The sequence below is a fragment of the Nanorana parkeri genome, unplaced genomic scaffold, assembly GCF_000935625.1.
Source record: "Nanorana parkeri isolate BGI_ZX_2015 unplaced genomic scaffold, ASM93562v1 scaffold1649, whole genome shotgun sequence".
In the NCBI taxonomy this organism is placed as follows: domain Eukaryota; kingdom Metazoa; phylum Chordata; class Amphibia; order Anura; family Dicroglossidae; genus Nanorana; species Nanorana parkeri.
The window spans coordinates 1-13,120 of NW_017307917.1; the positions used below are offsets into that span (position 1 = coordinate 1).

The following is a 13,120-nucleotide window of genomic DNA, read 5'->3' on the forward strand; positions in this document are numbered from 1 at the left end:
AACTCTGTGAAAACCAAATAAAAACAATTTAAAAAAAAAAAGATATGCATGTGCGTGTACATGGGGACAGGGAGCATTACAATTTTTTTGAGGATTTTTCTATACGTTATTTAAATGTGTTAAAACTTTTTTTATTGCTATCTTCTGTTTTGCCACTGGCACACACATTGGCTCTCCCGGGGGCCTACACAAAGGGGCAGGGGAGCCTAGGATACATGCCCAGGATACATGGTGAGGAGGGTTGGGTTTGGTCTGAGCTTCTGGATCCCATGGAAGTGGTTGGCCGGCTGTATAGCTACCCAAATCACTTCCAAGACAAAGCCAACAGTCAGCTTGTGTGGGCTGAAAATAGTCTGGGCTGCTATAGCAGACGGGATTGTGTTCAAATCCCTGGTTGCTGCTGATAAAAGCCTTGTGCCAGTGGCAGCTTCTTTGGGGATCCCAAGGTGACATTAGGGTTCTTACAGACTCCTTGATGTCTCCATAATGAGGACCTGTCATTGTATATTGGCTATCACATAGGGGGATTGTTAGCCCCCTATGTGATAGCAATTAAGTTAAGTGTAAATAAAAAAAAGGTTAAAAAAATAAATAGTCACATATGAAAAAAATTTATGACCCCCCACCCCCACATACACGCACGTATAAAAGTAAATACGCATCGGGTGCGCCTACGTGGAAAAACAACTATTACGCCACAAATGTTACATATCGCTGCAAACTTCGGAGTGAGAGCAATAATTCTAGGGCCATTAATCACTGTTTGCACTAAACTGATGAGCAGCTTTTAAAGTGTCGCCTATGGGCAATTTTATGTATGGCAGTTTTTTCTTTTTTTGCGATGTCGCAGGCGCAAGCAATTTTAAAGCTTGACATGTTTAGTGTATATTTACGCGACAGTAATTCTGTTTTTGAAATTTTTTTTTCTGACATGTTGGTGTTATATCTTTCACTTGGATGTTATAAGTTGCACAGCTGGACAAAACAAAAACTGTCTGTCTTCATTTCAGGCTGCAAAACAACAAAATGTAATTATTTTAAAGGGGGGTGATTCTTTTCTATACCCGCTGTATCTATAACTATGAGGCCGTAAACACAGGAGTGCCTAGACACACTCGTATGCCAGGAAACACACTGCTATTTTCTTAATTTTTAACTACAACATAGCGAATCTTCACTTTTTGACTTCACTTCCACTTTAAGGTATTGCCTGCCCAATCATATATTATTGAGAATGTCTCATTGTTATCCAAACTTATATAAGGATTGACAGTTTTGATACACAGGCACTCCAATATTATCAAGGGGGATTCAAATCTGTGCTGTTTTGGGCAGAGACTTATCCATCCTCCTTAGGGCTCATGTTAACCTCTTGCCGTCCGCCCGTAGTAGAAAAACGGACGGACGGCACTGCTGCATTGGCGGGTTGCCGTCGCTAGACGGCATTTTTTTTCTGCTCGCGCGCGCCCCCTAGCGGGCACGCACGGGCAGAAAAGACCCGATCAGTGCACACACCCGTTACCGGGTGTTACACATATAGGCGATCAGCGGGTCCCGCCGATCGCCTATATGTGCTCATTTGTTATCCCCCTATATAATAGCAATAACAATAAGTGCAAAAAAATTAAATTCTTGTCAAACACTGCATTTGTTATTTAAAATGCCGCGATTGATCAGACAATGCTGCATTTGACCTGCTGTGCCTGCAGTTCAAAAGCCTTAGTAGCACATTCTGTGTCCAAAGAAATGCAGGTAACGATGTAGCCTCTAAACTGCAATATGTACTGTTCTGTTAAAGTCTATGGGATTTTTGCGTTGGAGGTGCGTTCTAAACACGGGAAAGAAAAACACCTGTCAAAATAAGTCCTTATGGAGGTTTACACCTGTAATCCTTTTAAACCCAGACCTTGTGTAAAAATAACATTCTTTAGGTTTAATTAACCTAATAATAATTAAACTTATTTTTATATTTTTGAACGTTTAAAAATAAAATGACATTGAAAAACAAGTTGTATATCAATAGGTACTTACAGCTGCCTGCCTTTAAGAAATGTTATTCTAGACAGCCAGATAAAAGTTGGAACAACAGGACTGCTTCTGATAAGGTTTGCAGCTTGTGCTCTTTCCCAACACAGAAGTATGCACAGTTCATGCAGTCTGTACAAAGGTTTAGAATTATCTGTCAGTTGGACAGTCCTGCCAAAGCCTTTTTAAAGGCCACGTTTTATTTTTTTTGCCTTCTCTTTGCCTATCTTTAACCTTGTAAAAACAAAAACTTTTTAACTGCCAAACTACTCCTAATCAATAATGATCTAGGTGTACAGCCAACTCAGACAATTTAAAGTGGACATTATTATTATTATACAAGATTTATATAGCGCCAACAACTTGCTCAGCGCTTTACAAAATAGTGGAGAGAGTACACTTACAATACAATTTACAGTACAATACAGTTTCAGAACAATAGGGTTGGGAGGGCCCTGCTTGTGAGAGCTTACAATCTAGTAGGAGGGGCTACAAAAGGTAATAATTGTTTGGATTGAGTTATTGGAGGAAGTAAAAGGCAGTTATGTTGAGATGAGGTAGGCTTCCCTGAAGAAATGGGTTTTTAAGGATCGCCTAAAGGTGGGCAGCGTAGGAGATAGGCGGACAGAATGGGGTAAGGCGTTCCAGAGGATGGGTGTAATATATTTACCTTCCAGGATCAGAGTAGAGCTCCACCCCTCAACCAATCACGTCCAGTGTTGTCACCTGACCTCTTTCTCTTTAGGCCATGAGGTTCAAACAATCAGTGTCTGTGTAATTTGTAACACACTGGATCTCTGCTTCACACAGCCGTCTCCATCCTTCCTGCTTGAGAACTAATCAACAGCAATGGAGTGTCATCTCATCTTACTTCCCATCTGTGGCAAGCTAATACTCCTGTGACATTATCACGTTCTAATCCACTGTTGCCGACTTGTGTATGTGTTCTCAGCAATGTCATCTCTACAACCAATTCCCAGTGTGAGCTCTCAGTGAGATCCAATCTGCAATCATACTCTGTGTGAAGCCTGCACTGTTTAAATCTGCTGCTGCATTCCTGTGTGCACTCCTTGCATTATTGTTCCCTGCAAGTTCCAACCTGATGCTGCAGCCCGTGTGTACAATCTGCATTACCAACTCTACAAACTCGCGTCTGTTGCTTCAATCCAAAGTTAAGCCTGCATTTCCATCCTTGCAACCATACTCTAGACTGCACAAAGCACTCTCTCTAGGAATCCTGTAGGGATCGGCCTTCCAAGCATCTTACCTTGTTCCCAGTGAGGATCCAACCAAACGCAGGTATCATTTACTCATACGCATATGAGTAAATAATACTGCACTACATCTGTATGAGTTAATACAGGTTCCTGCGAGTGCATTATACCAAACCTGCATAAGGTAACGCATGTCATTATCAGTTGACATTCTTCCACGTGTTTATGTTGGCTTTTTCCTCTGAGTAATTATTGTACCACAGTTTCCGCAGTTGAGATTCATTAAAAACCTTAATAGATACTACAATGGGGGACACTCTGGAGAAGTCCTGTAGGTGAGCATGGGAGGAGGTAATGAGAGAACTAGAGAGCAGGAGGTCTTGAGAGGAGCAGAGAGGACGGTTTGGGTGATATTTTGAGATGAGGTCAGTGATGTAGGTTGGAGCGGAGTTGTAGATGGCTTTGTATGTTGTTGTTAGTATTTTGAATTTTATTCGTTGGGCAAGTGGGAGCGAGTGGAGAGATTGGCAGAGAGGGGCGGCAGACAGAACGGTTGGTAAGGTGGATGAGTCTGGCAGCAGCATTCTTGATAGACTGAAGGGGGGATAGCCTGCTTAGTGGTAGGCCAACAAGGAGGGAGTTACAGTAGTAGAGGCGAGAGATTACAAGGTAGTGAATTAGAAGCTTTGTGGTTTCGTTTGTTAAAAAGGGGCGTATTTTGGAAATGCCTGATGTCTCCAGGGTCTCAAGAGAGCTGTGCAGGGTTTAGGGGGGCTGTACAGGTTCTCAGGTGGCCAGTGCGGCTCTCAGTGGGTCAGTGCAGGCTCCAGGAGGACAGTCCGGGCTCCAGGTGGCCAGTGCGGGCTCTCAGGTGGTCAGTACAGGCTCTCAGGTGGTCATTGTGGGCTCCAGGTGATCATTGCGGGCTCCAGGTGGTTAGTATGACCTCTCAGGGGGTCAGTGCGGTCTCCAGGTTGTCAGTGCAGGCTTCAGGTGGTCAGTGCGGCCTCTCAGGTGGTCAGCATGGGCTTCAGGTAGTCAGTGTGGGCTCCAGGCAATCAGTGCGGGCTCCAGGCGGTCAGTGAGACTTGCGGCTGCAGCCACAGCAGATGCGACTCTGAGACATATCTCAGACATATGATATGCCCAAATAGAGGGCCGCGGAGCTTGGAGTGGAAGCTCCTCCTGCCCCTATGATAATCCGGCCTTGGGCACACTTACCCTGTAAAGTGCCCCCCTCCAGCTCTGAGACCTATTAATATATATTAGTTATTATTATACAGGATTTATATAGCTTTGTGCACCGCTTTTATAAATCTCTTCAGGGAAGCCTATCCCACCGCAACCTAACCACTGAACTATCACTTTCTCAATTAATTCATCCACACACAGGGCAGGGCCCTCCTTACCATCTTGTCTTGAATTGTCTTGTGATTGTAATGTCTTCCTTATATTGTAAAGCGCTGCACAAACTGTTGGCGCTATATAAATCCTGTATAACAATAATAATAGCCCCATTGTATTCAAGACAAGTATTTCAAGGGAAACAATAATATGTATTTTTGTCAATTTGTAATCTTTCTAGATTCAAACATGAATTGTATATGGTAAATTATACAAAACTGTAAAAGTAAAATTTATTCATTTAGGGGGGTTGAAGTATAAAGGCTTCGTCCAGTATATGGCTAGCTGGGTGAACGCTATTTGCACAGCATTACAGCCTCTAGATGACACTCCTATGCTCCTCGGCACCATCTAGCAGCTGTAATGCCTTGCGAAGAGCATTTACCCAGCTTTACACTGGGCAAAGCCTATATACTTCAGGCCCTGGGTGTTCTTATCTCTTTATATCTACCTTGCTAAATAACTATTTTTGCTGGTCTGTTTACTTTAGGTTTGCGTTCAATTACAGGAAAAGGTATGCTGCAAATAAGTACAGAACTCTGATTAGGAAATTACAGTAAACCTGCTGTTCAGTTACAGGAAGAGGTATTCAGTCAGCGGACATAGAACTTTGATCAGAAAAGTAAACAAGGTGTGTGTGTCAGCTGTGCACAAATGCCATGAATTTCTTTTTGTCTTTGGATAGAGTCAGGTTTTTATTGCTGTCTGTGTCTCTGGTAAGGAAATCCTACTACCTACCTGTCAGGACACTTGCACAAGAAGTAAGAGAAAATTCTACCAGTTGGAGACACAGACAACAATGAAAACCTGACAGGGGCACTAACTCTTACCTACTCTATGCAAACAAAAATGACTGGAGTTCCGTTTTTAGCCATAAACGTAAGTATAGCCAGTGAAATAGAAAAATGCCCTAAATGCATTAAATGTAACTTTATGTACATTTGGTTTAGAAGCTCTGATTTGACAAAACATCCACTTATTTCACACGAGCGGTCTGATTGGGTCCACCTGTCAGTTTTTTAGGCGGACCTGATTGAATGCCCAATGTAAGTCTATGGGCAGCCGTGTATAAACGGACGGCAATACGTGTACACGCAGTTACCCCTGACTCTGGCCAGAGATCCGTTTCACCGGAACTGATTGTGCTGGATCTGGGGTAATCTGTTGTAAAGGGACACATGTCAGTTTACATCCGATTCCCCATAGACTGGCATTGGGTCCAGTAAATACAGTTTTTCCCCCAGTTGAATGAGGACAAATCAGATTATTTTAGATTGTGAAGTAGATTGCCTAGTTCCTGGTAATTACAGGATCGTACTGTGACTGAAAAGTGGATAAAAGTGATGAGAATCGCTATGTGCATGGCCAGCTTTATTCTTTGGCATACAAGTTGTTGGCATATAAATCATGGCTGCTTTTTTGGGTAATAAAGGAAGGGAAATACGTAGGCAACCCTAGCTTACTGTATCTTACTTAGTATTATCCATTTGTTGCTGCAGATCATTTATTTGCACATCCAGTGGCTAAAGCATAGATTCACATTTGTAGGGATGTTCCAGGCATACCTTTTTTGTTGTGCATCCAGTAAGCCATTGCTGGTGGTGAATGTACTTTTTGTAGGGGTGGGGCATTAATTTAAAATACGAATTGTTCTACAAAAGGCATATCATTAACCATTTTGCAACTTTTGTGATGAGTTTGTACAAAAGGGAGCAGGCAGATTCACACAGCATAACGGAGATTCAGCTGGAGCACGTATCCCTGTGAAGATTTGTCGCTATTGACATTCCTAGAATTGTGGAAGACCTGGGACACACGGGGAAAAATAGCATGGCAAACTCTGGGTGTGGCCAAATCCTGATCACATTATACCATATTGCCTGTACCAACAAAATATGCCTTTTATTATTGTGAGAAATTGGAAAATTCCGATTATACTTACCGCAATTTTCCTTTCCTGACATTTTCCATGGCAGCATATGACCGGGAAATAACTCTCAACACAGGGAGAGAATGCTATACGCTACAGGTTAAATGAGCCGCCACTCCATCCGTCATAACCAACCCCTTGCCTCTATAAGGCTGAGAGATAACCTTTACCATCCAGCATGCAATCATTCTTCTGGAGGCTCTGAGTCCTTTCCTTGCCCTTGCTGGGATGATGAACAAATAATCTGATTTCATGAAGGTTGCCGTTGCCCTGATATATGCTTGTAAGGTTCTGCCTACATCCAGGCATTCCAGTTAACCGTCACCTGCCACTCATAAGGCTAGAAGCAGAATTTCTTGCTTGAGATGAAAATTTGGAGTAACTTGCGGAGTGAAGCCAAACATAGGTATTAGGGCAACTGGATCAGAAAAGAAAGACATGAGTGCTGCCAACTCGGCTGGACCAGCGCAAAATCAAAGCCTCCTTCATATTCTTCTTCACAGAACTGTCCACTCGGGTAGGTTCCTGAACTGGTATAATCGGGGTCTTTGGAGATCAAAAAGTGGACTGATGAGAAATTGTAGATTGACCTGGAGGCAACCCGGACTGTGAAGCAAATTCCTTAAGCAATTCCTGGAACACTTGCTTCATTCAGTTCACAACTTGTAGATTGTCCACCTCTCTATCAATGGTTGCTTCTAAGCAGTTTTCACATGCTGTTTTTACAGGAAGGGCTATGTTCGGGCATTCCCAACAACCCTCTGCAGCTGGTCTGGGATAACAGTGTCTTTCATGCATTCTCAAAGTCTGTCTGGATCCTGATGTGGATCTTAAACGTCTCCTGTGATCATAACGACGAGAGTGTCGTTCGTCTTTGGACGAACGACACTATGCCTAGATGATGCTGAATCCCGTCTGCTGCACCTATTGTGTGCAGGGCCGGCCTTAGGGGTGTGCGAGCCGTGCGGCCGCACAGGGCGCCATGGCAACAAGGGCAGTGATGGCCTCAAATCTGATCTACCTAAACATAGAGACAGCAATCTTCAGACAATCCGCCTCTTCGATCTTTAAATAGATCCAAGAGCAAGCAGGTCACCTACTTTCTCTCAAGAGGCTGGTCTTTGGAACGGGTTGGTATGGCTGAATGCATGCTGTAATACAGAGATATCGACAAGCATGAATATATGCAGGGTTCTCACAATATCAAAGAGAGCATAAGCAAAATCATGCTCTTGTTTACAGAGCTATCTATTTGGGAAGAGTCCAGCACAGAGCAAAGTGGCATGAACAGCGGAAAAAAAGCAGCAAGGTCCTCCATGGTAGCAGAGGATTCAGTTTAAATAGGGTGCTTATCCCTAGCTCCTTCTACCCCATCACAGTGATAGGTGACAGAGCCGCACATGTGCAAAGCATGCAGGGTGATGTGCCCAACAACGAATTGTGCATGTAGAGTACATAAAACCACGCTGTAGCGCACAGACGTGCAGGAGGTCAATCCAGTGGGCCGCGCATATGTGGGAATAGCGGCTTTTCGGGGAACGCACAGCAGGCGCTCCACCACCATACCAGGCAAGAGAAGTTTGAAACCGCACCCTGCAGACAAGAATTGTCCAGATCAGCCCCCGAGGACCAGCAGCGGGGCTTCCCTATCGTACCTCTGTTAGAGATGTCTAGAGGGGAACTTCATCCACGGGATGGACCGCCAGAGCTTTACTCCAGCTAGGTGGGTGACCAGCAGCAATACATTCTACGTTGAGGAGGAGAAACAAGGAACGCCATGGCTGGTGGGGGGTGTAAATGTATGAGTTAGTGGTCCTATGGGCATTGAGGAGGTGGAGCCTAACCCGGTCGTATGCTGCCAGTATGTAATGCATAGCAGAGGAGCAGGGTGCAGATGTCAGGACAGTGTAACGTACAGCAAAGCATACTGAGTGCAGCAGTCAGAAAAAGTAGCTTATAGACTGTAGCAGTCAGGAGTTTGTGGTCAGTGTACCAACTTCATTGTACATACAATATAATGCATACAACCCAGCAGTCAGGACATTTTTAAAATTGATCTACTGGGATATTATACATTTCTTATTTGCTGTAAAGAGGTGATTAGATAGCTTTGGAATCTGTGATGAACATATACTTTACTCAGTGTTAACACACATATGACGTAAGTAAAATAAATGTAAAAATCATTTTGGAGCTGACCCTTGGGGCATAACTCTGAGATAGCTAAATCCCAGAGCTGGTTCCCAGGTCCAGGTACTGAGATTTATAGTGCACACAGCAGAAGAGGATAGTCCAGTGTACAGGCAGTACAGCTCATCACCCACCTGTATGCTGTCTATGCTGATCCTGGCTCTCCTGCTCTGCACCGGTCTGTCAGAGTGTCCTCATGCCCTCCTCGTCTCTCCCTGTGCCAGGTGGGGGGCAGTGACATAGCATGCAGGTGATTATGGCATCTGGGGAAGCCCTGCAGCAGCCTTGTTATGCACTTCCTCCCAGTCGATAGCCACAGGTTAGGGATTTAACACTTACTAACACTTGGTGCAGCTGCAGTACTCTGGTCCCTTTTAATGTATACCAGCACACACACTGCATGAACTGGTATACATCGTAAGCATCACTTTGTGATCTCGGTACACAGTCCGAGACACAACTGCAGTTGGACCACTGACAGAAAAGTGGGACTGTGGCGGCAAATCCAGGACAGTTGGCAAGTATGCATCTGGTTTTGCAATACCCACAGTGACGTGTAAAGCAGAGCCAAAGCAGGAAGTAAGAGTCACCAGAACAGGTATCTTCTCTGGAAGATTTCCCCTCTATTCCTATTCTGGTGACGACTGTAAAATAGGTTTTCTGGTAGAACTGCATTTTAATGCAGTAAAATGCATGTATTTTCCTGCAGGAAAACGATCATGTGTGAAATGGCCCTAATGTTGTGTTCATTCCTTTCCATGCATTTTTACACACATTATCAAAAAATATTCAGTTTCATGCACTTCTATAGACCTATCAATTTTCATTGTGCCGATGCATAAAAAATTCTACAACGGTTAACCTGTGTACGTGGTATGGTGTCTGAATAGGCCCTTTTCACAGAGGTAGTTTGACTTTTCTAGGCTTGCTCCAGACTCATGTGTTGCAGCAATGTGTATTACTGCAATGTTAATGCATTGTACTATGTGTGTTGGATTGCAGGGCTGTCCATTTGTTAGGGAACCGAGAAACCAGACCAAAACTTAAGTGCAGGTTTAAAAAAGTAAAAGGAATTGATTGAAAACAACAATAAACATAAATGCAAAAACAATGGAGAAAGTCCAGGACTTCTTCAGTGCCAAGCCAGGAGTCAGATACCAAAGTGAGTAGTCACCCGAACCAGGCCAGGGAACACTGAGAACGGGATGAACAGAAACGGAGCCGGAGTCAGGAACCAGGAGATCACACAGCCAGAGTCAGGGTCATACATAGAGAACAGGAGCACAGCAGCGCACTTGGTTGATCATAACAAACGCAAGGGCGGTGACTGAATGGACAAGGTGATGGTTGAAGTAGTTGCAGAATGGTGATGTTAACTGGTTTGATCATAAGAAGGCGCCAAAGAGGAACACTAATGTCAGAAACACTACACAAGCCATGCTACAAGCAACTGGACAAGGAAAGTTAAGAAACCCTGAATGGGGGCTAGTCATGTAGAATAACATCCCAAAATACAAGGCCCACATGTCACTTTCTGTTTTTTCATGACCGGGAAAATAATAAACATTTACTATCTCCAGAGTTTATTAATGGACAGGAGGAGCTCTGCATACATCACTTCCTGTTCATTCATAACTAGGGATATAGTAAACTTACTATATCTCCTCAGTTTGTGAATGGACAGGAGGTACGCTGTACTGAGCATTTCCTGTTCAGTAAGTGTTGAGGCTGCAGAGAAGGAGATTGAGAACTCAATGGGGGGAATTTATCAAAACTGGAGCAGACAAAATCTGGAGCATATTTGCACTACAACCAATCAGCTTCTCTCCCTCAGTTTCAAATCTTCCCTGAGCAAACTGAAGAGAGATGCTGATTGGTTGCCATGGGCAACTGCTCCAGATTCTGTTTGCTCCAGTTTTGATAAATTCCCCTCCAGACACTTTTTCTAACTCAAAATGGAAATATCAGGGGTTTGTTTAGACTTTAGGCTCCCTGACAGTAAAGTAAAAAAAATACATAAATAAATAAAAAATTATTAAAAAATAATAAAATGGTTAAGAAATAAATAAAACACAACCACATAACATACACATGCAACAGCGTGCACCATATTGTGGTGTGTTTTATGCACATGTGCTGCGGTGCAATACATTGCAATGCTTGATATCCCCCCCCCCCTTTTTTTCCTTTTTAAAATAACATTAGTTAAAGGAGAACTATGGGGTTAGGGCTTTTCCCCATAGTTCTCCTTAGGGTAACGGGATGCCGTTATGTGTTCGCTCACTTCCCGATCTACTGAGCCGACCTGTGACAGTTTCATTGTAACAGGTCGGCTAGAACTATGAGGTGAGTGAAAAGCACTCACCTCATAGTTCTCCTTTTAAGCTGTGTGTGACAATACATGACAAAGCATTGTGACACATTGCCGTGTGTTGTAATATACTTCATTGCAATTAAATATATGTCTGCCTCATTTTATCGCAACACACACCAATGCAGCACACAAACAGCACTGCAGATCAGGATTACTGTAACACATAGGTGTGAGGCCAGCTTTCAGATTTTTAGCATACCTTGCTTATTCACAGTTTTGTGTACCTTAATTTTTTTAAATTCAGCAAAAAAAGGCGCAATTTTAAATGTACAAATATTTGTTATTTATTAACTCAATACAGTTTTTCCTTTTATATTTTGTAGGAATATTACAAATTATGTTTTTTTCTGTGTGCACTGATAATTATTTTAGTGTATGTTTATTGAAAATATTGATTTGATAAATATTTGCACAACCATCTTTTATTTCTACTTGTCCTGTGCTTTCACAAAATGTATGGTTTGTGGGGTCTTTTACACTCTGAAAGCTGCAGTTAATAATAAAAAAAAAAAGTTAAAAGTGCAAAAATGGTCTGGCCAGCTGAGGTTAAAAGTGGAGTGCAGGGCCTGGCATCGAAAGGGTTAAGTTGAGTTGACAGCCCATTCAAAATGAATGAGATGTCTTAATGCAAAACACACAAAACAAGCATATAGGGTCCCTCAAACTGCCGGATTTAAAGATATGAGTTAAGAAAAAACACTCCTTGGAGTTCCTCTTCAAATTTATGGGATTTATTTTGCTAATTCCGTGATTATTTTATTGAGCTCTCCATAAAAGTAATTGCTTATAATCAAATCATAAATCCTGAAAATGTGGTGTCATCATCTGAATCAGCATAGAGACCATTTTTTTCCTGATAGACCTCTAGCCAAGCCTTATCTCCTTTTTTCATGACTAGAATAGAGGCACCGGAAGCTTGCTGAGTGCCTGAACTATACACACTATACATGTATTGCACATTCTGACTGTTATGTTTTAGTGTAAGATGTACATTTTTACCATACACTGTGATGTGGTAGGTTAGATAATATACACCGTCTACCGGAGAGGTTAAAATTCCAGTTTCTACATTGTAGACATCATTCTCATTGTAAAATACTTTCTGAAACTTAATGGGAGTGCCACCACTTGGATTAGATGTTTTTAGTCCGACGTGAAAAGCATTTCTGCTGGGACATGATCCAGGTTGACCTTTGAGTCCTGGAGCACCAGGGAAACCTATCAAACCAGTCGCTCCTGGAGGACCCATTTTCCCTGGGGGGCCATGTGGACCTTGTTCTCCTGGTTTACCTGGTAGGAAATAAATGGACAAAAACATCTTCTGAAAAGCATCTGGTACTTTCTTGATTGTAAAATACAGAATACAGGCAGTATGGGTAATATGGTGGTATCATCAGGGGATTGGACACTGGCCAGAGTTGTGAGGGCCATCATATAACCCCCACTCCAGGAAATCCCCAGTTATTTTGCAAGTGTCCTTATGTGGTGGATGTCTCCTCACTACTAAGGGAGTTGTCTGGTAGTTTAGTTACCTTTTTTCTGCGTTTCTTCTTGAAGATCTTTGTGGCTGCTGCTCACATGAGGCAACCTCGCAACTTCCGGATTGGTGCCTTATGGCAGCAGCTTCAGGGACCATACCCAGACCCCACTGGACAGAAGATGTGGGGCCTGCCTACAGTGTTGCTTGCTTTGGGCACTGGATTCTGTGTTAGGCGCCCACACTGGCACGTGGTGTCGCACAAATTGTTTTTGTGTGAAACATTTGTTTGTTTCCCCCCCCTTCCCCACTGCTAGCTCTGCTTCACAAAATTTGTCTTTTTCTGCCCACACTCCCTAGCGGTTCCTTAAGCACACAGGCACTGCTGTGGTGGTCCTGCTGCCAGAGCATGCTCAGTATGCCACCAGTGGCCATTTTGGTATACTAGACTGCCCTGTTAATGCATGTAGACTGGTACAGTGGCCATCTTTGTACTCCCCCTAATA

At 43.1% G+C, this 13,120-nt stretch overlaps 1 protein-coding gene across 1 annotated transcript in view; it reads right to left on the reverse strand.

Annotated features, from left to right (window-relative positions):
• Positions 1-11,908: 11,908 nt before the first annotated feature.
• Positions 11,909-13,120, reverse strand: part of LOC108799169 (adiponectin-like) — a 4,792-nt gene continuing 3,580 nt past the window's right edge. Inside the window, exon 3 of the mRNA XM_018570984.1 lies at positions 11,909-12,427. Within this exon, the coding sequence (XP_018426486.1) occupies positions 11,928-12,427 (500 nt within the window). The 3' untranslated portion in view covers positions 11,909-11,927. The remainder of the gene's footprint in view (positions 12,428-13,120) is intronic.